We start from the raw sequence: 24991 nt of genomic DNA, 5'->3' as shown, positions 1-24991 counted from the left end.
ATGATAAAAATATTTTTAGTTTTTAAGAATTAGCAAATAATGAATTGCTATGCATTAAACATGAATAATGTAGTATTCTTTAAAAATAATGGAAAATATTATTGATGTATTATAGTGTTCGTAACAAATTTATATACATCAAAGTGTATAATTTTATCCCTTTGAAATCCTGTTTAGTATATTCGCTGGTTAAATGGTTAAACCATAAAGCTTTAAATAAAGACTGTTAATTATTGCAAACTGTCTGGATATATAATTTAATAGGGAGTTTACCTTATAATGTGATGAAACCTATTGAAGCTGTAGTTTGCACAATGTTTTAGCCTTTTTTGTGTCTAAGCCGAAACGCGTCACATTTGATTATACATGCTGAAGGATATGGAATAAATTCTACAAATTACTTATATAAGTGAGTACCGGTCTTTTGTGCCATTTTGATGTGGGATGCCATCCCTAGACACAGGTATCATTTTATCACGACTGCCAATTGGAATTAATTTATAGTGAGAGGAGACTGGGAGAAAGAGATAGCGTGATCTGGAGCAGAAACGAGGAAGAGTGACAGAGAGAGAGTGATTTACTGGAGATGGGTCCTGGGCAGTAAGGCCAAGAGTTTATAACTCCAAAAGGTACTGGGCCTAGACAGCACTGAGTACGTGAGAATAGAGTTCCCTGTGTAAAAGTTCCAAGTGTCAGTAGAAGAGAAGATAAGTATCAGCCATAATGGCAAAATAGCTCCCCTAAGAGAAAAGAAGAAGGGTGACAAGCTGGTTGAGTAAAAAACTCTTGATAAGCTGAACTGTAGTGTCAAGCTGGGTTGTGGTGAAGTAGTGAGGAATAGTGAAGACAGAGGACAAGTAAAAAGTGAGAATAGAAAGGGAAATTAATCTGTGTGAATAAAATGTTACACATTATTAAGGAAACTTTTGAGAAAATACGTACCTGCAATATACTGTATGTAACCCTTCCCAAGTTAATGTTCAGTAAAAAGTTTGTTTTAAACAGTTGATCTCCCTTCTTGAACTGTCAAACCCTGGCAAATCAGCAATATCGGTTACATCTGGCCTATCCAGACGTAGCGCCCTCATAGCCCAAGTGCACATACCCAACCAGGACCTCCAAAAGAGCAGAGGAAACAGAATCAAGAAGGCTTACAGAGGAAGAGATTGAATTGTGGGTCGTACCTGTAAGACAAGGGACGCGACACTACCACCCCAGGTGGACCCAGAGAATAGGTCAGAGGCTGAACACGTGAGAGAGGTGTTAGGAGACCCAAGTGCTCCTGAAGGAGTAAGCCAAGAGGGGCCTTGTAAAACTGAGAGAGCCAATGCTGGTGTCCCACCCACAAGGTATGTGGAAGATGACTCCATCTGGCAACGCATTGTGTGAGAGACACAGGAGTGCGCCTGGATACTATTTATTTTTGCCCTCCCCCAAAAAGAGTACCTAAGCTCTGAAATTATTTTTCTCGCTTCAAGAATGGCGACTTTAAAGAGAGAAGGAATGTAAGGAGATGAACAAGAGAGAACACGCATGCAGATAATGCCTAAATGAGTAGCTGAAAATGAACACCCCCAAAGAGAATGCGAAAGAAAAAATAATTACAATAGTAGGAACCCAAGAGTGAAGTACATGTTCCCTACAGGAAGAGATAGGAGAAAACACCAGGTCAGGTGATAGCTGTGGCGCAGTTAGTAATTATAAAAGGCCTAAAACGGCAGTGAAGTTGAGGAGTTGGCGCCTGAACCTGTAGCAGGACGGATGTGGTCAACATTGAGCTGGCTTATAGCCGTGATTATGAGAGACCAGATGCGAGTGAAGAGCCAACCCGAGTTGTCAGATACAAGTGAAGAGACGAGAGACCAGATCTAGGAGATCTGAACCAAGTGGACTGAGCCAGGGCCAGAGATGAGAGACCAGATCTAGGAGATCTGAACCAAGTGGACTGAGCCAGGGCCAGAGATGAGAGACCAGATCTAGGAGATCTCAACCGAATGGACTGAGCCAGGGCCAGAGATGAGAGACCAGATCTAGGAGATCTGAACCGAGTGGACCGAGCCAGGGCCAGAGGCGAGAGACCAGATACCAGAGATCCAAGCCAGGACTGAGAAGGAGACCCGGCTGCAGAGGAAGGACTTTCGTGTGAGCTGTTACTATCAGGGTATATACTCTATAATGTACAGAGTGTGCCCCATGGTTGTGCTTCAGGGAACGAAGATGGCAGTGTGACGAGTGTGCAACAAATAACTTACCAATCCGGGACTTGCGGGCTAGCGGGAAATACCGGTGACCCCTGTTAAGACATGTGAGATGTTTTGAACCTCCTAGAGAAAGATAAGAGTGATAGGCCCAGTAATGAGATTGACACCCATTAGGTTGGGGATTTAGGACTAGCCACAATCTACAGTAATAATCTCTTAACTATAAATATAAAGAAGAGTGTGTATATATTGTTTCATAGATATCCTGTTAAATTGTACTACTGTGTTCTGATTGTGCCATACTTTACTGTACTGTCATTGATCCCTGTTACTCTTGACTCATGTTTATATATATAAATAGTTGTTTGTTAACTATCACTGTCCTCCTCAATGTCTGTGCTGCTGCATCCGCGTACCTGTTATCATGCTTTAAAATGTAATTGACCAAAATTTGAAGGAGCTTCCACCATGGAATTTTCAACCACCTCTGCAGGGTATGGTTCCTCTCTCTGATACAGTATCTATATGCTCTTATAGGGCATAAAGACGAAAGACTACTTTATTGTTAAGATCAGTAATACCAGGAATTCCCTTTGAAAATTATACTTTCATAGAAGACTTGGCTAAAGACTGAACCGTTCCCTTGGTTCCTCCATATACAAAAAAATACACAAAAACAGATTTCTTTTTATTTATTTCAAAGTTTATTGCAAAACACATTTTCCTATTGATACATATTCAGTTCCAATTCATAAAAATAAATTATAAAATATTATCTAAAAGAATCTAAACATTCCATCATCCCATAGTTCAGACCATAGGTTTGTGTGATCTATAAATCAGAGCCATACCAGAAGCACGGTATGGATCCATAGACTTTAATGGGTATCGTAGCCATAATTTGTCATGAGACCTAAATGCTAGAAGAAAAAAAATTTGTGCAAAATGGGTATACAATTCAAGTGAAAAATGTTTTTTTGAAAAATCAGTCATATCCTTCTATCCCTTGACAACCTCTTAAACGCAGAGCATCATGGCCCAAGAATTTTGGAATGAATGGATACTCCCCATTGGGAGAAGATATGTAGACGCTGATTACATCTATGTAAGAATACAGAATTATTGACAATTATTAATATCTACTTTTTTGCTTTTTTTATAGTTTGAGTTTTTGCATCTTCAGATCAGTTATTTCTTGTCATTGTCAATCTTCTTTATATTGAGGTATATCCCGTTCACGGAGCGTAAGATTAATTGGGGGAGAGTTAATGGTTCTTTCCCTGGGACCGTGTGTAACTCAAACTTCTGTAAAACCAGAGCGACGGCGACCTTCATTTCATTCATTGCAAAATTCTGACCAATGCAGTTCCTGGGAGAGAGAAATCACAGAATGAATAGTACGGGAAACAATGGATCAACATGAACAGTAAAGTGCAGTTTTTTTTTTAAAGGTAGTGCAAATGAAAATGAAGTGCTGTCACAGGAACCAATCAGGTCACCAATATGTCCCCTTTAATCTCTGATGGCATATCATCTACTACAGCGGCCACATCTGTAATTATACTGGTATGATATACCCAATATACGCATGTTGATGACGCTTTACTGGAACTACGCTTTGGGCAATGGACGGTGATGGGGAGGAATGGCTGCTCCAGGAACCACTACTGTAGAGAGGCCTGGGAATCTAGGCATCACTGCCAGGCCCTCCTGCAGTGCCACGTACTCTGACAACCTCTCGATCACTCATCACAACCAGGCCCAAGTGGGTGTGTAACGTGGCGCGGGGCGGTAGCCATGTGCGAGGAGCTCGTCTATCACACCCCGGCATGCTACATGAAGATGGGTCCTGGCTGGGTGTGTGGGCTTTAGCTTCAGGGCGTCACGCCCTTGCAGGCCGCATGATGCTGGTGACTTCGGCTGGCCAGGACCAGTTCTTCCAGAGTTCAATGAGTGAGACCACTTAAAAAGGAACTGTCTTTTACTGAACAATAACTTGGTGGGAATTATATGCATCACATAGCGGGTGCATAACCTCATGCACGTTTCTCTTAATACAGGGTACATCTTCATACACTTTTTCGCTATCCTTCCTTATTTGGTCCTCTGTCTTCACCACCACTCAACACAGTACTTCCCTCGTCCCCAACAACGGTTCTACAGTCATTATGTGAGAATCCTGTACTTCAGCCCACGGTTCTGCATCCTTTTCCCCTTATGGGAGCTACTTGGCCACTATGGCCCGTTACTGCTAGGTTTCCTGCCCCGGGTCCCATCTCCGGAGAATCACTCACACCTTCTGTCACTGGTCTTTTACATCTTGCTATCCGTTCCCTCAGTTTGCACTCATTCCAGGGACACCCACGTCATGTGAATCTGCTTACTTATCAGACCATAGGTCTGCTACTGCTTCAGGCTGGACCCTATCTGACCTCCTGATAGGAAACTGTCTCTGTCCCTTCACTTTAGCCCTTTCCCCTCTGGGCTAATCCCAATCATTATCGTCAACTCTCCCTACTGTTGGGCACAATGCAATGCTGTCACTAATAACACATGTCACGAATCACACCACACATTTAAATACTTTACAACAATACACGTATCTCTCAGGGGAAAATGAGCATCACCTTTACCTTCTTACAGGTGTCAGAATAGTCAGAACAACAGGAGGGCCGGAAATGATGAGAGGGGTCGGCCCTGGCTATTCTAGTTACACTCATGCTGTTTTGGACACTTTGGTATAAAGGTTTTCAAGGCATGTGCACAATATATGAGGGTTATGTCGAGGAAAGGAAAAAAAAGCCGCTGTCTCTCCTGTGATATTTAAAGCATAGTTCAAGGTGATGTCTTTTAAAAATATCCACTATTCAAAACCCTATGGGAACATAAAGATATAAGGGAGGTGGCTTCCCTATTCAGGATTCCTTTGTTTGAGCCAAAATGGAGAGCTACTCTAAACAAGTGATTCTCCTTTTGACAGACTCAGGCTGTCTTTGTATTATTATTGCAAACATTCATGTGAATGCCTGCCATGAAATACTTAATTTCTCTTGAATTTTTTTCACTGCTATCATGTCACACACACTACCTCTAACATTTATATACGTTTTATAACATTCATTCCTTATTTTCAAGGCTAATCTATGCGTTGTGACGTTATTTCACTATCCAGATTCACTACAAAATGGCAGCTGCATTCCCTGCCTTGGCTTTTATACTGGCTATAATAATCCCTCCTGATTGCACGGTATAGCTCAGCCAATGTGATATCTGCAAAGCATTATGGGTAAGCCCAAACAGCCATGTCTGAGGTCATGTGAGCCTTCTCTCACTGATGTAGTCTTCCGCTTTGTGTAAAATGGTGGTGGGAATTTTTTGGGTGATTTGTGCAAATTGGTTAAATTTTGTAAAATTCGGCATAAATTCCACTCATATTAAATCAATTTGCTCATTTCTAATAGGAAAAATACCTGTTTATGCTGGAACATTGCTGGGCTGATTATCTCTTATGTATATTTTTCTAACTTCTGTAGCCTTATCCCAGTAGATGCCATTTTCATGCAGGACCATACGTCATTGCTAATAGGTGCACACTGACATTTCTTTCCATAGTGTCTCCCCCTTGTGATGTGTTCTGCCTCTTCCACTGTGTGTGACCCATGTTTTTACATCCTGTTTTATATCTGCTTTCAATAAAGTTTATTTTCATACATAGATTTTCTGGCTATTTACATTTTTTTGTCTAAGTTTTTTGCTCTAAGGGAAAGTTTAGAAAATTGGGAGGATGATAAACTGATGAAGTTTTTTTGATAAAAACAACCCTTATAATATTATATAAAATGCTACTACTCTAATAGGTAGAAAGTGCTTTACCTTCCTCCGGCAGAGAATGGCAGGAACGCATAGGAGTGCCTGTTGGACGTATTTTCTGGAGAAAACCTAAGGGGGTCAAAAACCTAAGCAGAAATAAGTAAAATCATATTTTAATGCAATATATTTGCTATTCAGGCTTTTCAGGCTTTTTTCTGCACTACATGAACAATACAATACATTCTCATTATTTCCAAACTAACACATGTTGTGCTGAAATCACTTGACTGACATGCATGCTGTATAGCGAGCTGTCAATCACAGTGTCGGGCAGTGATTACAGTATGGTGTACGCCCCTATGACTGAAAGCGAGGGGCTCCCAGGAGCATATACTGTAAGTTAATTTCCTTCGGGTAGCCATGTTTTCAGGAAACAGCATTTTAATGCTATTTAATTACCTGCAGATTAACCCCTTATCTGCAAGTAATATTCTTTTTTTGCACATGACATGTTTCTTTTAAATATAACTTTGTGGGGTCAGCAATCTTGAAGTTACAATTTCACAACAGCAGGATTGCTGCACTGCAGGTTGATTACACCCTACTGTATAGGGAATATATAATGCAACCTTGAAGCTAGGGACTTTAATTAAAGCCACTAGTGAGTCACTTACATTTAATGGAGTTAACTTGGACTATTTATTTTTTTTACTATGAACATAAGAACTAACCGTCAGGTAGTTGCTACCTACCTGATTGCCGTGCCTGTTACCGATCTCTGCTGGCACAGAGCAGTCAGAGACCTCTCCTGCCGGTGATTCAGCTGCTTCCGCTGCCTAACTGCAGGGAACTGCCTGTCAATCACAGACTGCTCCTGCCGGTGATTTAGCAGCTTCCACTGCCTAACTGCAGGGAGCTGCCTGTCAATCACAGACTGCTCCTGCCGATAATTCAGCTGCTTCCGCTGCCTAACTGCAGGGAGCTGCCTGTCAATCACAGACTGCTCCTGCCGATAATTCAGCTGCTTCCGCTGCCTAACTGCAGGGAGCTGCCTGTCAGTCACACACTGATCCTGCCAGTGATTCAGCTGCTTCTGCTGCCTAACTGCAGGGAGCTGCCTGTCAATCACAGACTGCTCCTGCCGGTGATTTAGCAGCTTCCACTGCCTAACTGCAGGGAGCTGCCTGTCAATCACAGACTGCTCCTGCCAATAATTCAGCTGCTTCCGCTGCCTAACTGCAGGGAGCTGCCTGTCAATCACAGACTGCTCCTGCCAATAATTAAGCTGCTTCCGCTGCCTAACTGCAGGGAGCTGCCTGTCAATCACACACTGATCCTGCCAGTGATTCAGCTGCTTCTGCTGCCTAACTGCAGGGAGCTGCCTGTCAATCACAGACTGCTCCTGCCGATAATTAAGCTGCTTCCGCTGCCTAACTGCAGGGAGCTGCCTGTCAATCACACACTGATCCTGCCAGTGATTCAGCTGCTTCTGCTGCCTAACTGCAGGGAGCTGCCTGTCAATCACAGACTGCTCCTGCTGGTGATTTAGCTGCCTCCCCTGCCTAACTGCAGGGAGCTGCCTGTCAATCACAGACTGCTCCTGCCGGTGATTCAGCTGATTCCGCTGCCTAACTGCAGGGAGCTGCCTGTCAATCACAGACTGCTCCTGCCCATGATTCAGCTGCTTCCGCTGCCTAACTGCAGGGAGCTGCCTGTCAATCACAGACTGCTCCTGCCGGTGATTCAGCTGCTTCCGCTGCCTAACTGCAGGGAACTGCCTGTATATCAGCACAACGTCAGCAGTCATGCCTCATTCACGAGCAGCCCGGAAGAGGAAGAGCTGCTCTGGTGATGTGGAGCAGCTGAATCACTGGCAGGAGCAGTCAATAATCGCTCTGTGTCGGCACCATGTAGAATAGGTAGGTAGCTAGCACTACCTGCCTGTTACTTTTAAGGCCTATGGCTGAAAAATAAAATGGTTCTGGATAAACCCTTTAAGTAATAAGCAAATAACTGCCCACTTACCTCTGGATTCTCCCAGACACTTGAGCATCGGTTTATTGCATATATACTGATGAAAACATCAGTGCCTGCATAGAAAGTGGAAAGTCAGGTCACATATGGGACACATCTATATGGGCAAATCCCGATTATGAGATTTTGTGTTTTGGAGATGTTGGATTAGACTTTCTGGCAGTCATATAATGTACAGCTGGTCATACAAATGCGATAAATATCAGCAGTTCCTTCCAATAAGAGAAGAGTTTATGAGTAGTGATGAGTTAATGTGCTCGGATAGCGTGTTATCTGAGCATGCTCGGGTGCTAACCGAGTGTCTTCAGCATGCTTGAAAAATATGTTCTAGTCCCCGCGTCTGCGTGTCTCGTGGCTGTTCAACAATCACAACACATACAAGCAGGAAATCCCCACATGTGTTGTGGCTGTCGAACAGCCATGAGACACGCAGACATGGGGAGTAGAACATATTTTTTGAGCACGCCGAAGACACTAGGTTAGCACCCGAGCATGCTCAGATAACACTTTATCCAAGCATGTTCGCTCATCACTATTTATGAGTCAAACTATGATTGATGCTGAAATTGGCGTAGTAAATGGCCCCCGGAACCCAAAAGGTCCCTCTGCTCCAGTGGGAACATCAGGGCTATGATTGTCATCTACACGACTATCTAATATGTCCTCTGACACCCGGAGGAGCAAGTATCCTTTGTTACTGAAGAGATAAGCATCACTATAGGTCTTTGGATACCACTTATCCCACCCTCAGCCTATAGGAGGATTCATGGCCACTAGTAGATCTTACGTAAATATTACACACACTGACTGACCTTTGGGCAAGCTCCGTCCATCGCAGAATGTGATCGGCTCTTTTAGTTCTCGAGCCACTCCTGGGACAGGCGGGAAGAGGCGCATGCTCTCCTTTATACACATGGCGGTGTACGTCAGCTTACCCAGGTCCTCCCTGGCACATACATGCAAAAATACTGATGAGCTCCTAGTCTATAAAAACGTCACAAACACATAGTACTACTGCACATGTATAATTACAGTGTATAATAAAAAGATCAAAACAAAGTAAAAACGTGAGATTTGTCAATATTCACTTGCTCAGAAAAATATCGGTGCAGATTTTGCAATGTACGTTATTGCAGTGCACTCTACATGGATAAGTTGTGGATTGGCTTCATGAAAAACAATGGGGCTTATCTGCGTGCTGACTAAAAAATGACGGAAATCTGGATTTGAGCTGCCATTTTGATATAGAGTACCATAAAAATCCACAGTGAATTTGCCTCTAGCTGATTTATGATATCAAGTTTTCAACAATCTTTTTCTTAAAAACATGTTGGGCTCTTAAAATGCCTTGTCTATTTGGGCCTCCAAGACAATACATACGTATAGCTTAGATCATCGCAGGAACGTAAGTCAAGTGGCATGGGCAAGATGGACTGCAATGCTTCGTATGACAAAAACCTTTCCTGATCAACTCCTTAGTGCACCCATAAACATAAGACTTAAGGCGTCAAAGTCCGCTGATTTCTTTGGGTTCAACTGACCATCTAATGTGCATGGAGGTCTCCAGACTGTACCCCAACACATTATGTGGGGGGGACATAAGGATCGGGGGAGGTTGGAATTCAATCACTCGATCCTTTCGATCGTCAGAGATGTTTCTACCAGCGGCTCTATCATAGAGAATGTATGGGGGAGTTGGGAGAGACAACTGTTGAGCCAAAAGATCATTAAGCCAACAGTTATCTAATGTGTCTGGACATTGAGGTCCAGGATGCACAATCTGATTAAAAAAGAAGAAATACATTGATAAATTATCACTATTTTAAAAATGTCAATCTTTAAGGAGTAACTAAACTTTTTTTGTATTTAATTACTGAAAAACCTTTGCAAAGATATCTATCTCTGTTATATACTCTATTATCTTATTTCACATCTTTCTCTCTCAAACACCATGCTGCAAGTGCTGTTTATCTGCCTAGTTAATGCTCTTTTAGAAGCTGCTTTGACCTGCTGCTGCAGCAAGAATCCGTACTCAAACACTGTAAAAAAAACTCTCCCTGTGTGAACGTTTCTGCTCTATTCCTCCATGCTCAGATAATGAGAGGGCTTGTAAATAGTGTTTGGGTATGGATTCAAAGCAGCTTCTACAGAGCATGAGCTAGGCAGTTAAAGCAGCACTATCAGCACGGTGTTTGAGAGAGAGAGAGAAGGAAGGAAAATAAGGTAATGGAGTATATTACAAACGTTCATACGTTTGCAAGTATTTAAATTCAGGAAAAAAAAAAGTTTAGTTAAATTTGGAATCTGTGACATCCAGCCTTCACTTCTGTAGCCAAATGCATCATGCAAATACATCTCACGAGGCTTACAAATGTAATGACCATTCAAAACACCATGTTCTTACCATTCTACTATTTTCCTTCCCTGCAGAACTTCTCTGATCTCCTCCCGACATTTCTCCTGGTGTTCGGGGTATTTAGCCAAGGAGTATAGTATCCAAGAGATGCCACTGGCTGTTGTATCGTGTCCTTCAAACATGAATGTGTCCACCTCTGCCCGCAGATCTTCATCAGATAGACCCTGACCATTTTCATCCTATAAAATAATAATACAAACAGCACATTACTGCTACTTAGTGTCACGCTGTGAAGGTCTTAGTAAAGGAAGGGGGACCTCCAATTGTCCCCGGACCTGGGACCTTAACTATCCCAGCCCCAAGGATACTCTTGATGGTAGAGAGGGCTGGGTCTCCGACCTTACTATGCTCCTGTTATTCCCTGTGCTGTCACCTCTCCCTTCCCCAGAAGGCCTGGGACAGATATGTAGTGTATCAACAAATAGCAAAGACGGGGGTAAAAGAAAGCAACAAACATACAAACACTCACCAAAGGTAGAGAGGTATAAAGTGAAGGATAGGAATGTACCAACCAAATGATAATGGGATAATGTTGAAGGCATACTCCGAAAATCAGCACGCAACAATCTCCAGCAGCAACACGATCTCCAGTACAGCACAGATCCACCAAGGAGCTAGGATGCAAAGCTATCACTAGCAAGACATGGTCTGTCAAGGTTTTATAGGAAGAGTTAATGACCAGATCAGAAGCAGCTGAAATGGAGCTGCGTGTTTCTGATCAGCATATAAATGGTCATTATCCTCTTCAGCACCAAAGGAAACCAAGTTAATTTAATATGGGATCCAAACACCCAGGCTAATTGGAAGATCTGCGATTCAATATATGCCATGATCTCCTACCGCCTGATTTCTCAGGTTGGCGTGACACACTTGTGACACTTACACTCCCTGACAGAAGTTATGTCGCTTATCCAAGGGCAGCATGGTGGCGCAGTGGTTAGCACAGCAGCCTTGCAGCACTGGAGTCCTGGATTCTAATCCCACCTTGGACAACATCTGCAAAGAGTTTGTATGTTCTCTCCGTGTTTGCGTGGGTTTCCTCCGGGTACTCCGGTTTCCTCCCACATTCCAAAGACATACTGATAGGGAATCTAGATTGTGAGCCCCATCGGGGACAGCGATGATAATGTGTGCAAACTGTAAAGCGCTGTGTAATATGTTAGCGCTATATAAAAATAAAGATTATTATTTATTATCCATGTTATGTAAATAAAGGCTTATAACCTGACGTTAAATTCATCCATTGGTTGTATAAATTATTCCTTTGAAAGCTGAAACTCTCCGAAATGTGGTGTAGGTTAAGAAAATAAATTGGCATCAATGCAGAAATATTGATCAGTTAATGGACACAGAATGGTCAGATTTTGGCAAGACAAAAGTTTTGTCGCCCACAGAACGTAATGTGATATTCAAACAAATAATTAACTTAAAATACAAATATATGTTGCATAACATTGGTGAATGAAGTTGTGGTGCTATTAGAGTCATATTTAATATTTTGTGTGTCTTCCATGAGCTTGAAGGACTGCATCCATGCGGTTCAACAATGATTCATACAATTTATTAATGAAGTCATCAGGAATAGCAAAGAATGCAGTCTTACATGCCTCCCAGAGTTCATCTAGATTCTCTGGTTTTGTTTTGTGTTTTTGATGCGTTTTTTGCACGTTTTTGATGTGTTTTTGTATGCGTTTTTGAAAGCTAAATAAAAATGTATTATTGAGCAAAAAAAAAAATTGTGATGTCATTTTTTTGTCCAACCTCCTCTTTTACATTTGTCCAACCCACACTCCATTACACACAGATAGATAGATAGATAGATAGATAGATAGATAGATAGATAGACAGATAGATAGATCTAAAGATATATGAATAGATAGATCTATGTATCTATCTATAGATATATCTGTTGTGATCCTAGTGGTAGAGGATCGCAGAAGTTCCAGCTAAGTCCGCAAACACAAAATCAGCTCATAGGGAGGTGGTAACTTGGCTGACCGTATATCTAATCCTACCACAACAACTAACAGTAGCCGGGGAACGTACCTACGTTGATTCTAGACGTCTCGCACCAGCCGGAGAACTAACTAACCCTTTCAGAGAAAATAAGACCTCACTTGCCTCAAGAGAAAGGACCCCAAAGTTATGATACAAGCCCCCAACAAATAATAATGGTGAGGGAAGAAGAAAAGACAAACATAAGTATGAACTAGATTTAGCAAAGTGAGGCCCACTAATTAATAGCAGAAAATAGAAAGAGGACTTATGCGGTCAGCAAAAACCCTACAAAAATATCCACGCTGAATATCCAAGAACCCCCCGCACCGACTAACGGTGTGGGGGGAGAATATCAGTCCCCTAGAGCTTCCAGCTAAAATCAGAAATCACATTGTAGCAAGCTGGAACAAAATAGCAATAATGCGAATAAACAAAAATAGGAAAGCAGGACTTAGCTTATCTTGCAAAAAGCAGGAGACCAGGAGACAGGAGCCAAAAGACATAGACTGACAACATCGATTCCAGGCACTAGACTGAGTTTCCAGGAAGTCTAAATAGGAACACCCAAGGCCTAACGAACCAGGTGAGTACCAACCTGGAGAAAGGCAATCCAAGTGTCATACCGCTAGTGATCACAAGAGGGAGCCAAGAAATACAATTCATAACATATATCTATATAAAAAGACCTCCATTTACAGACAGCTATTTTGGGAGTTCTTGACCCAATTTAGTAAAAAGTACAAGACTGGTCGGCTGGATGAGAGGTCTTTGACAGAGGTCTAGGGGGCAAAGTTTTTCCTTTAGGATAAATCAAAATTGACATAAGAAAACTTACAGGCCATGTAATAAGCTTTCAGTTTTATCCATGATGTTGTCACTTTGCATTATACCTGATTTGTGAACTGAGCACACACAGCAAGAAATCTGGCGTCTCTCATTCCTATTCTGAGACTCAACAATACACATTTGAGAAGCCCTTAATTACCACTTGCAGTCAGTTGTTTTGCAGGCTCTGTAATTCAATAAATGCACAAACTGCACAAGCGCTATAGTTCCAGGCTAGTGATAGACTCTCATGCACTAAACTACTACCCAAATGGTAATTTTGCCCCTTCTATTGTCCTGGTCTGCTGGCCCCCAGACTTTTATCTAAGTAAACATTAATTATGTCATACAAAGTAGTATTGAGTGTTAAATGCCACCATACCCACCTTAGCACAAAGGAGGATATCAAGGAAGTCCAAGTGTCTCTTCTTCTGGATCTTCTCCAGCTCTGTATCTTCCTTCAAAGATTGCTTCCTCTCTTTAATTACTTTATCTGAGAGACATACCGAAAAAAATAATAATGGAAAGTTCAAGACCAAGGAGCAAGAACGGGAGAGGCGGTATTCTCCATGATCAACAGTTTATCGGTGGTTTCTAAGGCCCCAATGTACATTGGATTAAATTTGGCCCAAGATTTTGAAGGCAACACAATCGGCCAACTGTTCAAAGTGTGTAGTGCTTCCTAATTCTGCTGACAAAGACTGGGCAGTATGAATACAAACGCCTCTCTCAGGAAATAAGCTGCTGATAATGGACTCTAGCAACGTCTTTCTCTCAAGTGAAAACGCTCAGACAAGACTTGCTTTCCGATGAGAGAACTGTGGACTGATCGAGCTTTTGGACAAAAGCTAAGAATATGTTCATTCAGAGTTTTTGGAGGTGTCCAAAACCCATGAATGTTTAAAGATAGAGAGTGCTTTAGGAAATTCTCCTTTTTGGTTTAGTTTTTGTAGGATTACACTTTTCTTGAAATGTCTTCAAAAACTTCTGTTTGAATACATCCTTAGGTGTTTATGAGCATATTAATAACCTTGTATTTTACCCGACAATCATTATGTATGATAACTAGTGATGAGCGAGTGTACTCGTTGCTCAGGTTTTCTAGAGCACGCTCGGGTGGTCTCTGAGTATTTATGACTGCTCAGAGATTTAGTTTTCTTCACCTCAGCTGCATGATTTACAGCTACTAGACAGCTTGATTACATGTGGGGATTCCCTAGCAACCAGGCAACCCTCACATGTAATCAAGCTGTCTAGCAGCCGTAAATAATCCAGCTGCGGCAAGGAAACCTAAATCTCCGAGCAGTCATAAATATTCGGAGACCACCCGAGTGTGCTCGGGAAAACCCAAGCAACGACTATACTCGCTCATCACTAATGATAACAGAAGGCATCAAACTCACCTGTGTGTCCATGCGCTATTTTCAATGCTCTTCGAAAACGGAATCCATGAGGGCTCAGGTGAAAAATGAGGTCATTGTGATAGGGAAGAAAAATGAATCGGAAGTCCACCAGAAAGGAGATATCATACACAGCTTTGATGTAAGCATTCTCACTGAGGATAAAACGGAAAATGAGCATGAGTGCACACTGATAGAATCAAATTTACTCTGGTTGTCCTCATTGTATTTCAATGAGGGTTGAAGTCTCACTACATGATAAGTGGATAAAACTAATTTAAACCAATAATTTTCAAAGTTAAAACCCAACAGATGGCTGTCAAACTCTTGTAGTCATTGGACATTATTGTACGTTATATGTCGGATCCCTGGGCATTATGTGGCTCAGGAGCTGAACCTGCATCATAACCGGCAGACACTTGCTGTGTTACACAGCCATCATCTCCCTCTAAGGCCACCAAGTGGAGCTGAGTGCCGTTTGCTGCTGTTAATACCTTAAATACCTTAAAGCGTGTGATATGCCATTCCACTCACCCATCAGCCCCCTCGTGGCACAACCGCAGGGTGCTGATGGTTTGCCAAGACAGTCAGTGGTCTGCTGAACACCACCTTTCTTACTATGAAGGTCTTCCTGCGAAGAGCAGCCTGAATCTGGTGTTCATGGAAGCATGTGGTTTTTATGATAAATACTGCATTACTGGTATAACACTATGTAGTACAAATGTCCAAACTATTGTAGGTTGAAGTCCGGTAAGAGGACCAAAAAGCAAAAAAAAAGAAACTGTTCTAAAAATGAAACAAAAAAATTAGAATCATCTCCTATTTCCTCCATTAAAAATATGGTAATAAAAGAATGAATATATGTGATATTGTTACATCTGTAAAAGTCTGATCTATCAAATATAAAATTAATTAACCCAATTGGTAAAGAGAAAATAACGAAATAAAAAGCGATCAAAATGTTGTATCTACAGCAAAATGGTATCAATAAAAACGTGAAATTTCGCATAAATTACAATTTGTTAAATATGTTAATTAGAAGACTTACACACGTTAGTAAAGAGTTAGAGACCAATGTGCACAAGTCTCACACATTAACAGTGATTTTTTTTGTGTGCACAAATTGTGATTTCTTATGTTCGCAATGGTTGTAATATTAATTAAAATTCTTCCGCGCCTGTGGGAGAATCTTGCATTTCCCAAGAAGACACAAATATTCATGTATCTACTGTATATCCCTGGTTGCCTCTTCTAATGTTCAACAGAAGACCTAGCCACAATGACACAGAATATCACAGAACTTGGCATCTCACGGAAAACGTGTAAAACAATGTCAGGTATCATTCATTACATCTCAGGTACTCCTGGCAGGTAAAGCGGTATTTTACATTTACTACATACCTGTCCATCTGACAGTTGCTTTGATAGCTGAAGGCACATTTCATGATGGAGTCCAAGGTCATGAGACTGACATGATGGAAAAGCTCCACTGGGTTCTCTTTGGGGGTAAGACGTTCCCATTTGTCCTAAAACAATGAGAAAAGAACAGAAAAAAATTGCCTAAATGAAGACTATGTTCTTCGTAAGCCTTAAACAGGAACGGTCATCAGTTGAAAAGTGGCAAATTTTCGCTCTTATTTTTTCCCACTGCCCCCCTTGAGTAATCCATTTTTTTTAAAACCTTAAAATCATCATAAAGTTCCAGAGATTTTGTCCCTATTCTTTAGCGCTAATTTTTTATGGTCTTTATTAAGTGGGCGTGGCTCATAAGATTATCGGGGAGGTGACTTTAGGCTGTTTTGTATTATTTCCCTGTGAACCACGCCCCTTTGTTAAAGACTATAAAAAGTAGCACTTAATACAAAGGCCTATATCTCTAGAACAGTATGTTAGATTAAAAAAAAAAAAAATGGAATATTCAGGGTAGCAGCGAGTAAAAAACAAGAGCAAAACATGGCCACTTTTGATATGCTGAAAGGTCCCCCATTAAATATAAATTACCAGCATGACGGTGACACAGTCGGACATCAATTTGACATACGGCTTCAGAACGTCATAATGGAATCCCGGGGTCAGCAGCCGGCGGTGCTGAAACCACTTCTGTCCGGACAACACCAGCAGCCCTTTCCCTACATGACGCAAGTATTAAAAATGAGATTCGTTAGCCTCTCTGTACATACACTAAATGGAGCATAGCCCAGATGATATTTTTGGCCTCAGTCTGGTGGATATACCTGGTGGTTACCATATGTTTGTGATACGGAAAATTGCAGGAGATTGCACATATTCCCTAAAAAGCTATCCAGTAAAAAAATGTATATCGCGGGTTTTTTCTTTTTTTGTACCATGGAAGATTACATGCAATCAATGCATCTACTAGTAAACTAGTCAGCACTAATCCTAAAGGACTGAGCGATTTTTTTTATTTTTCTTTTCGTTTTTTCTTCCCCTTCTTCCAAGGGCCATAACTTTTTTTGTTATTTTTCTGTCAACAAAGCTGTATGAGATATTCATTTTTTTTTGTGGGACGAGTTGTAGCTTTGAATGGAAAATACAAAAATCAAGAAGCAAGTTCTATTTTTAAAGGCCTAGAACATAATACAATTTTAACTCCCCCCAAAAAATGGTCGAAAATATATATTATCGCCGGGTGACGTACTCCAATTATGGCAAAGTCAACACAAAAGATAGGAAGGAGTAAACGAAAAGACCACCAAAATAAAAGAAAGTTCTTTTATTAAATAATCAGACAAACAATCACATATAACATGATCAAAAATAAGTAAAAAAAAAAGAGGAAACAAAACAGGTACTTTGAATGGTACTGAGAACATGATTCTGCTGATACCAAACGTGTATAGTGTCTATATATATATTTTTTATTATTATTTATTTGTTTTTTGTTATTTTTGTTATTTTTTTATTTTCGCCTGACAATGATAGTTAAGAAGAGGTTAAACTGATAGGATCGGAGCAAACGCCAGTCGCCTTAGTTACTATAGGCTGCCTGATCCAACTAATGATACTGGATGGCCGCTGTACCTGTATAGTGACTGTTGCTAAAGGGTTAAAGAAAGTATTTTGTTCCTGTCCGTATATAAGGCAGTATAGGCTATTATAGAATAATATAGAAGTTTTTTTGTGTGTGCCTTGTGAATATCAGTGTTAGTGGATGTGCCATGTCTGGGTTGCCGGCCATCTTACTTCTTTCTTAACCCCAGATATGGTTTCTCTATAATTCTCGGGAGGATACCAGGGTCTCATTACATTGGCTGGTATATCCTATATGATGGCACTTAACCATTGTCTCCCCTACTATATCGCTGCTGTCTTTTATAAAGCAGAAAAGTTAGGCCAGATGAATGAAACAAAGGAAAAATGCTGCCCATAGCAACCAAACATAGCAACCAATCATAACGTAGCTTTCACTGTTCAGGAGCGGGATACAACATGAAAGCTGCTCTATGATTGGTTGCTAAGGGCCGAAAAGACGGGTTTTCGTTTAGACAGTCTCCTCACCCAGATATTTAGTAAAATGGGAGGCTATAAAGGGAGGCGAGGAGTCTGAGAGAAGCCTGGAGGCATCTTGTAGTTCACAGGAAATTAAAGACTGACTTCCTGTTCACACATTAGCTCATGGACTTGACTGGTGGTCACATTGGAGATCACATGACCCAATTTTTTTAAATGAAAGTGGGGAAATATAGAGGTGTAATTGAAGGGGGATGAACAAATAAAACAGCAAGAACACCGAAGTGAAGACGAGTGAGGATTATATGTTTTAAAAATAATTGTAGGAGCGATCCTTTAAGTATTTATTGGAATATACTATATGCCAACATCATAGCTAGAAACATGCAATGGTCTCTACGGACACGAAACGGTCACCCAACACCATCACCAATTAACTCACTAGTATGTTTTGTGTAGTAGATTGTACTAAATGACTTACCAATCCATGGCGTGATAAAGTAGTAGCCAAAATTATCCTTTGGATCTGTAGAAGAAGATGTTATATTAGACCCTGAATATTATAAATGCAAGAAAGATCAATTTTTGAGAGAAGCAGTTATAGTTTTACCTTGTCTGGACAGGATAGCCTTCGCATAATCGGGGTGACATATTGTTAGCGATGCAAAAAAATTGCCCAGCCATAATGGAAAGGCGTATGGGTATTGTTCTGCATAACCAACTATGACGTCCATGTCCTTGCCGTCCCCATGGAACTAAGATGAAAAAAATCTCTAATTAGTTAACAATATACATTTTCCTTATATAATTTAAAAGGGGTGGTATGAGAGTAGAAAAACATGTCTGCTTCCTTCCAGAAACAAAAATCCCTACTTATTAGAAAAGTTCCTCACATTAAAGAAAAGTTGACCGCACAGAGGCTCCCTCTGCTTAGACTTTAGAAAGCTGAAATATGGAGAGAGACATTATTCTACAGCGCTCCCGCAGGTGAAGTCAAACATTACACAGAACTCATTAAATAACAATGAATTGTGTTAGCAATTTAGGACAGGACATGGTCCTCCAGGACAAGAGAAGATGTTTCGCTCTGGCCTAGAGAAGAGGATCATGACACTATACACCGTACACTCAGAATTTCCGAATATAGTGGCCGTTTCGTTATAGCATTTTCGTCTTTTTTGGTCTAGTTTTTGATGTTTTTTTGCCTGTGACTTATTCTTTTAGTTTGTTCATTTTTTAATGTCTATTTTTCAGGTGCTCGCCTGTATTGTTTTGGTTTTTTTAATGGTCATCATTGTGAGCAAAGTTTTGGTTTCCCCAGATTTTTTGCGGCCAGTTTATCAAAGTCGCAATATTTTTATGTTCTCCAGGAATGATTTTTTTTGTACATGCTAATTTTTCATTGCCCAAATTTTGAAACATGTTAGTGCGAGATGCAGCTTTAACTGTGTAAAGATAAAAATAAAAAGCATTTTTTTTATTCTGTGCAAAATTCACGAACCGGAGTGTGATATTGTTAAGAATTTGGCACAAAAAAATCAAAACATACCCCAAAACATGAAAAAAACAAAAAATGCAAATGATGAATTCGAGTCTATAGTGTATGAAATGGGTTTTCTAAAGCGGAGAAAATCCTTTATGGTGGACTATGAGATATTCGAAATATATTTCTGTAGGTGAGAGTGTAACCACATTTTATTAGGTGCTATATAACCCGTATTATCAGGCGAATAGCAAATAAGAGCGGCTCAAACTCCAAATCGAAAGATTTGATAGATAATTTAAATGGAAGTGATTTGTATGGGAGAAGCTTTTAATTTTTAACTTTGTCGGTCATATCACAATCCTAAACAAGTCATGAGATGCATGTTGATGTAATACTGCACTCATAGACCTGTACGGGGCCACATTAAACCTCTCTATGCCTCCATTTTGTTTGAAGAGTATCTGATAAAAAGCAGATGACAGGACGCTCATCTTTTTGGAGAATCAGCATGTGTCCACTTTCCCTGCAGCTCCTCCGCTGGGGAAATTGAGCATTACATGGTTCTAATTGAAAACTAGTCTCTGTGTGTAATGGTGTTGGGTCCTGCTGAGCAATATATACTCTTTATAGCTACTTTTTACTAATAGATGAGCACCCTTTAATGAAGTATTTTCTAGTCCTCTTTAAAGGGTTTTTTCACAAAAGACATTTTGTTTAATCTTAAATACAGTGAGGAGGAATGGAGGATTTGGACTCCTATTCTAGCATTTGTGGGAGTCCCAATGATGTGCCCTCAGTGATTAAGACATTTATTACCTACTAGCTGTACTACCCGGCTTCGCCCGGGTTAATGACTGCTGTTAGCAAAATAGAATGTGTTAACAAAAATTTATTCTGCACACAAAAACCACAAAACAAATAGATAGAAATGTAATTATTAAAAGGCAAAAACTAAGCAAATAGAAGCATTTCACAACATATATTAGCTTTGTTATACTGAGAATGTCTTTGTTGCCTATATTAACCAATCAGAGCTCAGGTTAATTAACTGTAGCAAAATAGAAGCTGAGCTGTGATTGGTTGCTATTGGCAGCCTGATAAATCCCCAGCCAACAGGAAGCCCTCCCCCCTGGCAGTATATATTAGCTCACACATACACATAATAGACAGGTCATGTGACTGACAGCTGCCGTATTTCCTATATGGTACATTTGTTGCTCTTGTAGTTTGCTTATTAATCAGATTTTTATTTTTGAAGGACAATACCAGACTTGTGTGTGTTTTAGGGCGAGTTTTATGTGTCAAGTTGTGTGTGTTGAGTTGCGTGTGGCGACATGCATGTAGCGACTTTTGTGAGATGAGTTTTGTGTGGCGACATGCGTGTAGCAACATTTTGTGTGTTGAGTTGCATGTGACAGGTTAGTGTAGCAAGTTGTGTGCAGCAAGATTTGTGCATGGCGAGTTTTGCGCGTGGCGAGTTTTATGTGTGGTGCATTTTGAGTATGTGCAAGTTTTGTGTGAGGCAACTTTTGCATGTGGTGCAACTTTTGTACATGTGGCAATTTTTCTGTGTGTGCAAGTTTTGCATGAGGTGAGTTTTCCATGAGGTGAGTTTTGCACGTGTGGCGAGTTTTGCGTGAGCCTAGTTTTGCATATGGCGAGTTTTGCATGTAGCGAGTTTTGAGTGGTGACTTTTGTGTTTCGACTTTTATGTGGCGAGGTTGGTGTGTGTGTGTGGTGAAATGTGTGCTGAGGGTGGTATATGTGTTCAAGCACGTGGTAGTGTGTGGCGCATTTTGTGTTTGTGTTCATATCCCCGTGTGTGGTGAGTATCCCATGTCGGGGCCCCACCTTAGCAACTGTACGGTATATACTCTTTGTCGCCATCGCTATCATTCTTTAAGTCCTCATTGTTCACATCTGGCAGCTGTCAATTTTCCTCCAACACTTTTCCCTTCACTTTTTCCCCATTATGTAGATAGGAGCAAAATTGTTTGGTGAATTGGAACGCGCGGGGTTAAAATTTCACCTCACAACATAGCCTATGACGCTCTCGGGGTCCAGACGTGTGACTGTGCAAAATTTTGTGGCTGTAGCTGCGACGGTACAGATGCCAATCCCGGACATACACACATACATACATACACACATTCAGCTTTATATATTAGATATACCTGTATGTAATCTCCTGTATATAGTATATACCTGTGTGTCATCTCACCTATATATAGTATATATCTGTGTGTCATCTCCTGTATATAGTATATACCTGTATGTCATCTCCTCCTATACATAGCATATACCTGTGTCATCTCCTCCTGTATATACTATATACCTGTAGGTAATCTGCTCCTGTATATAGTATATACCTGTGTGTCATCTCCTCCTGTATATAGTATATACCTGTATGTCATCTCCTCCTGTATGTAGTATGTACCTGTATGTCATCTCCTCCTCTATATAGTATATACCTGTGTGTCATCTCTCCTGTATATAGTATATATCTGTGTGTCATCTCCTCCTGTATATAGTATATACCTGTGTGTCATCTCCCCTGTAAATAGTATATACCTGTGTGTCATCTCCTGTATATAGTATATAGCTGTATGCCATCTCCTCCTGTATTAGCCCTCGTTCACACGTTATTTGGTCAGTATTTTTACCTCAGTATTTGTAAGCTAAAATGGCAGCCTGATAAATCCCCAGCCAACAGTAAGCCCACCCCCTGGCAGTATATATTAGCTCACACATACACATAATAGACTGGTCATGTGACTGACAGCTGCCGGATTCCTATATGGTACATTTGTTGCTCTTGTAGTTTGTCTGCTTATTAATCAGATTTTTATTTTTGAAGGATACCAGACTTGTGTGTGTTTTAGGGCGAGTTTCGTGTGTCAAGTTGTGTGTGTTGAGTTGCGTGTGGCGACATGCATGTAGGGACTTTTGTGAGATGAGTTTTGTGTGGCGACATGCGTGTAGCAACTTTTTGTGTGTCGAGTTGCATGTGACAGGTTAGTGTAGCAAGTTGTGTGCAGCAAGTTTTGCGCATGGCGAGTTTTGCGCGTGGCGAGTTTTATGTGTGGTGCCTTTTGAGTATGTGCAAGTTTTGTGTGAGGCAACTTTTGCATGTGTTGCAACTTTTGTGCATGTGGCAATTTTTCTGCGTGTGGCAATTTTTCTGCGTGTGCAAGTTTTGCGTGTGGCGAGTTTTGCACGTGTGGCGAGTTTTGCATGTGGAGAGTTTTGCGCGTGGCGAGTTTTGAGCGGCGACTTTTGTGTTTCTACTTTTATGTGGCGAGGTTGGTGTATGTGTGGTGAAATGTGCACTGAGGGTGGTATATGTGTTCGAGCACGTGGTAGTGTGTGGCGCATTTTGTGTGTGTGTTCATATCCCCGTGGTGGTGTGATTATCCCATGTTGGGGCCCCACCTTAGCAACTGTACAGTATATACTCTTTGGTGCCATCGCTGTCATTCTTTAAGTCCCCCTTGTTCACATCTGGCAGCTGTTAATTTGCCTCCAACACTTTTCCTTTCATTTTTTCCCCATTATGTAGATAGGGGCAAAATTGTTTGGTGACTTGGAAAGCGCGGGGTTAAAATTTCACCTCACAATATAGCTTTGACGCTCTCAGGGTCCAGACGTGTGACTGTGCAAAATTTTGTGCCTGTAGCTGCGACGCCTCCAACACTTTTCCTTTCACTTTTTCCCCATTATGTAGATAGGGGCAAAATTGTTTGGTGAATTGGAAAGCGCGGGGTTAAAATTTCACCTCACAACATAGCCTATGACGCTCTCGGGGTCCAGACGTGTGACTGTGCAAAATTTTGTGGCTGTAGCTGCTACGGTTCAGATGCCAATCCCGGACATACATACATACACACACACACACATTCAGCTTTATATATTAGATTCTATACATAAATATTGTGGGAAAACACTTCCAGCTCTAATTAAAAAAAAAAGTTTAACCTTCTCTTGGCGAAGGGTGAAACTTGCACCTATAACCGCAGCATAAACTGTCATGCTGGAAATCTTAAACTCTTGTCGATTTACGGTGAGGATATATTTCGTAGCATATCGCATGCAATTTTTTTTTAAATATCATGCACTTTGCTCGCACTGTGTAACACAGTAAATATGCAGCAGACAATCGACTTAGCCTTAATATTAATCAGTGGAACGCTGCATAATCTACGTTATATTTTCCACAAATGTGACCCTACAGTTTATAGAACATAGCGGAGGACAATGCACGCCCCTTACCTCATGAGCGTTGCCAAACAGCCAGTGACGCTTGGGACCCTCAAATGGTCCAAATGCTTTTATCAGCTGCCGCCGCTTCACATAGAGCCTGGAGGCTTTTATCAGCACATACAGGAGGCAGAACCAGGCGGCCCAGGACCACAGATCAGAGGCACTAAGGGGGAGCAGTCCATAGAACACAGGGGCTGACATGACCGAGACGAAACCTGTCCTCTGCTAGATTTGGCTGGTGTGTCACAGAGCAAGTGAAGATCCTGCCCTGATGAGGCAGGTTCATAGGACATTGTAGAAAGGAGGAGGAGGAGGAGGGTACGTCATATGGAGGGAAGCGAGAGGAGAACTGGAGACACACACCATGAATGAGGAAAACATGGGAGGTCTCTGGCACACAACGCACGCACATATAGAATTTTATTTTTCACATTTCTATTGAGCGGATTAATAGGAATCAGACACAAGAAGCAGTTACTGTGGGGAGGTTTTTTTTAGCAGATCCATCTCAAAATTCTCCAAGAAAACTGCTTTAAAAACAAAGTTCATGTCACTACATTGTTTGTGTTGATTCATTTTTTAGGTGGAAATTCTTTTGTCGAAGAGGTTTTGGAAGAGTTATTCACACCAGATGTTTTTGCAGCGTTTTTTTATGCAAATTTTCAGCTGTGTTTTACAGTATCGGCAAAGTCCATGAGATTTCAGAAATCCCATGCAAACATATTGGGGTATTTTTTTCAGTATTTTGTGCTTTGCATGTCTTTTTCCACAATGGAGCATGTCACTTCTTTCAGCGTTTTTCACCCATTGAAATGAATGTTGGAGAAAAAATGCTGACAAAGGCACAAAAAACACAAGGTATCAGGTTTTGCTGCATTTTTTGTGCCGAAACCTGATTCTATAAACTAGGATTTTTTTTTTCAATACTAAACTTTATCAGCATGGACAAGAGACTAAATCTAGCATACCAAAAACGCAGAAAAAAAAATGCAGCAAAAAACATAAGAAAAAACAAGGAAAGCATGATTTTTTTTGCAGATTCTTTCCAGCCAAGAGATTAGGTTTTTCTGCAGAGAAAAATGCCTACTTT

The 24991-nt window shown here is 40.9% G+C and overlaps 1 protein-coding gene across 1 annotated transcript; it reads right to left on the bottom strand.

The window, feature by feature from the left end:
• Window positions 1-2882: 2882 nt before the first annotated feature.
• On the bottom strand, window positions 2883-24190 carry LOC143787354 (cytochrome P450 4B1-like). The gene is made up of 12 exons (XM_077276016.1): window positions 23911-24190; window positions 18766-18910; window positions 18637-18681; window positions 16686-16813; window positions 16086-16210; window positions 14688-14839; window positions 13671-13777; window positions 10450-10640; window positions 8858-8991; window positions 8037-8101; window positions 6075-6157; window positions 2883-3570 (listed from the first exon to the last, which is right to left on the bottom strand). Exons 1-12 carry the CDS (start codon window positions 24100-24102, stop codon window positions 3390-3392), a joined length of 1548 nt encoding a protein of 515 aa, XP_077132131.1. The 5' UTR covers window positions 24103-24190; the 3' UTR covers window positions 2883-3389.
• Between the last annotated feature and the right edge of the window lie 801 nt (window positions 24191-24991).

The sequence above is a fragment of the Ranitomeya variabilis genome, chromosome 8 (genome assembly GCF_051348905.1).
Source record: "Ranitomeya variabilis isolate aRanVar5 chromosome 8, aRanVar5.hap1, whole genome shotgun sequence".
Lineage (NCBI taxonomy): Eukaryota > Metazoa > Chordata > Amphibia > Anura > Dendrobatidae > Ranitomeya > Ranitomeya variabilis.
The sequence above is the reverse complement of the archived record's forward strand: the minus strand, read 5'-3'. Positions and strand labels throughout refer to the sequence as shown.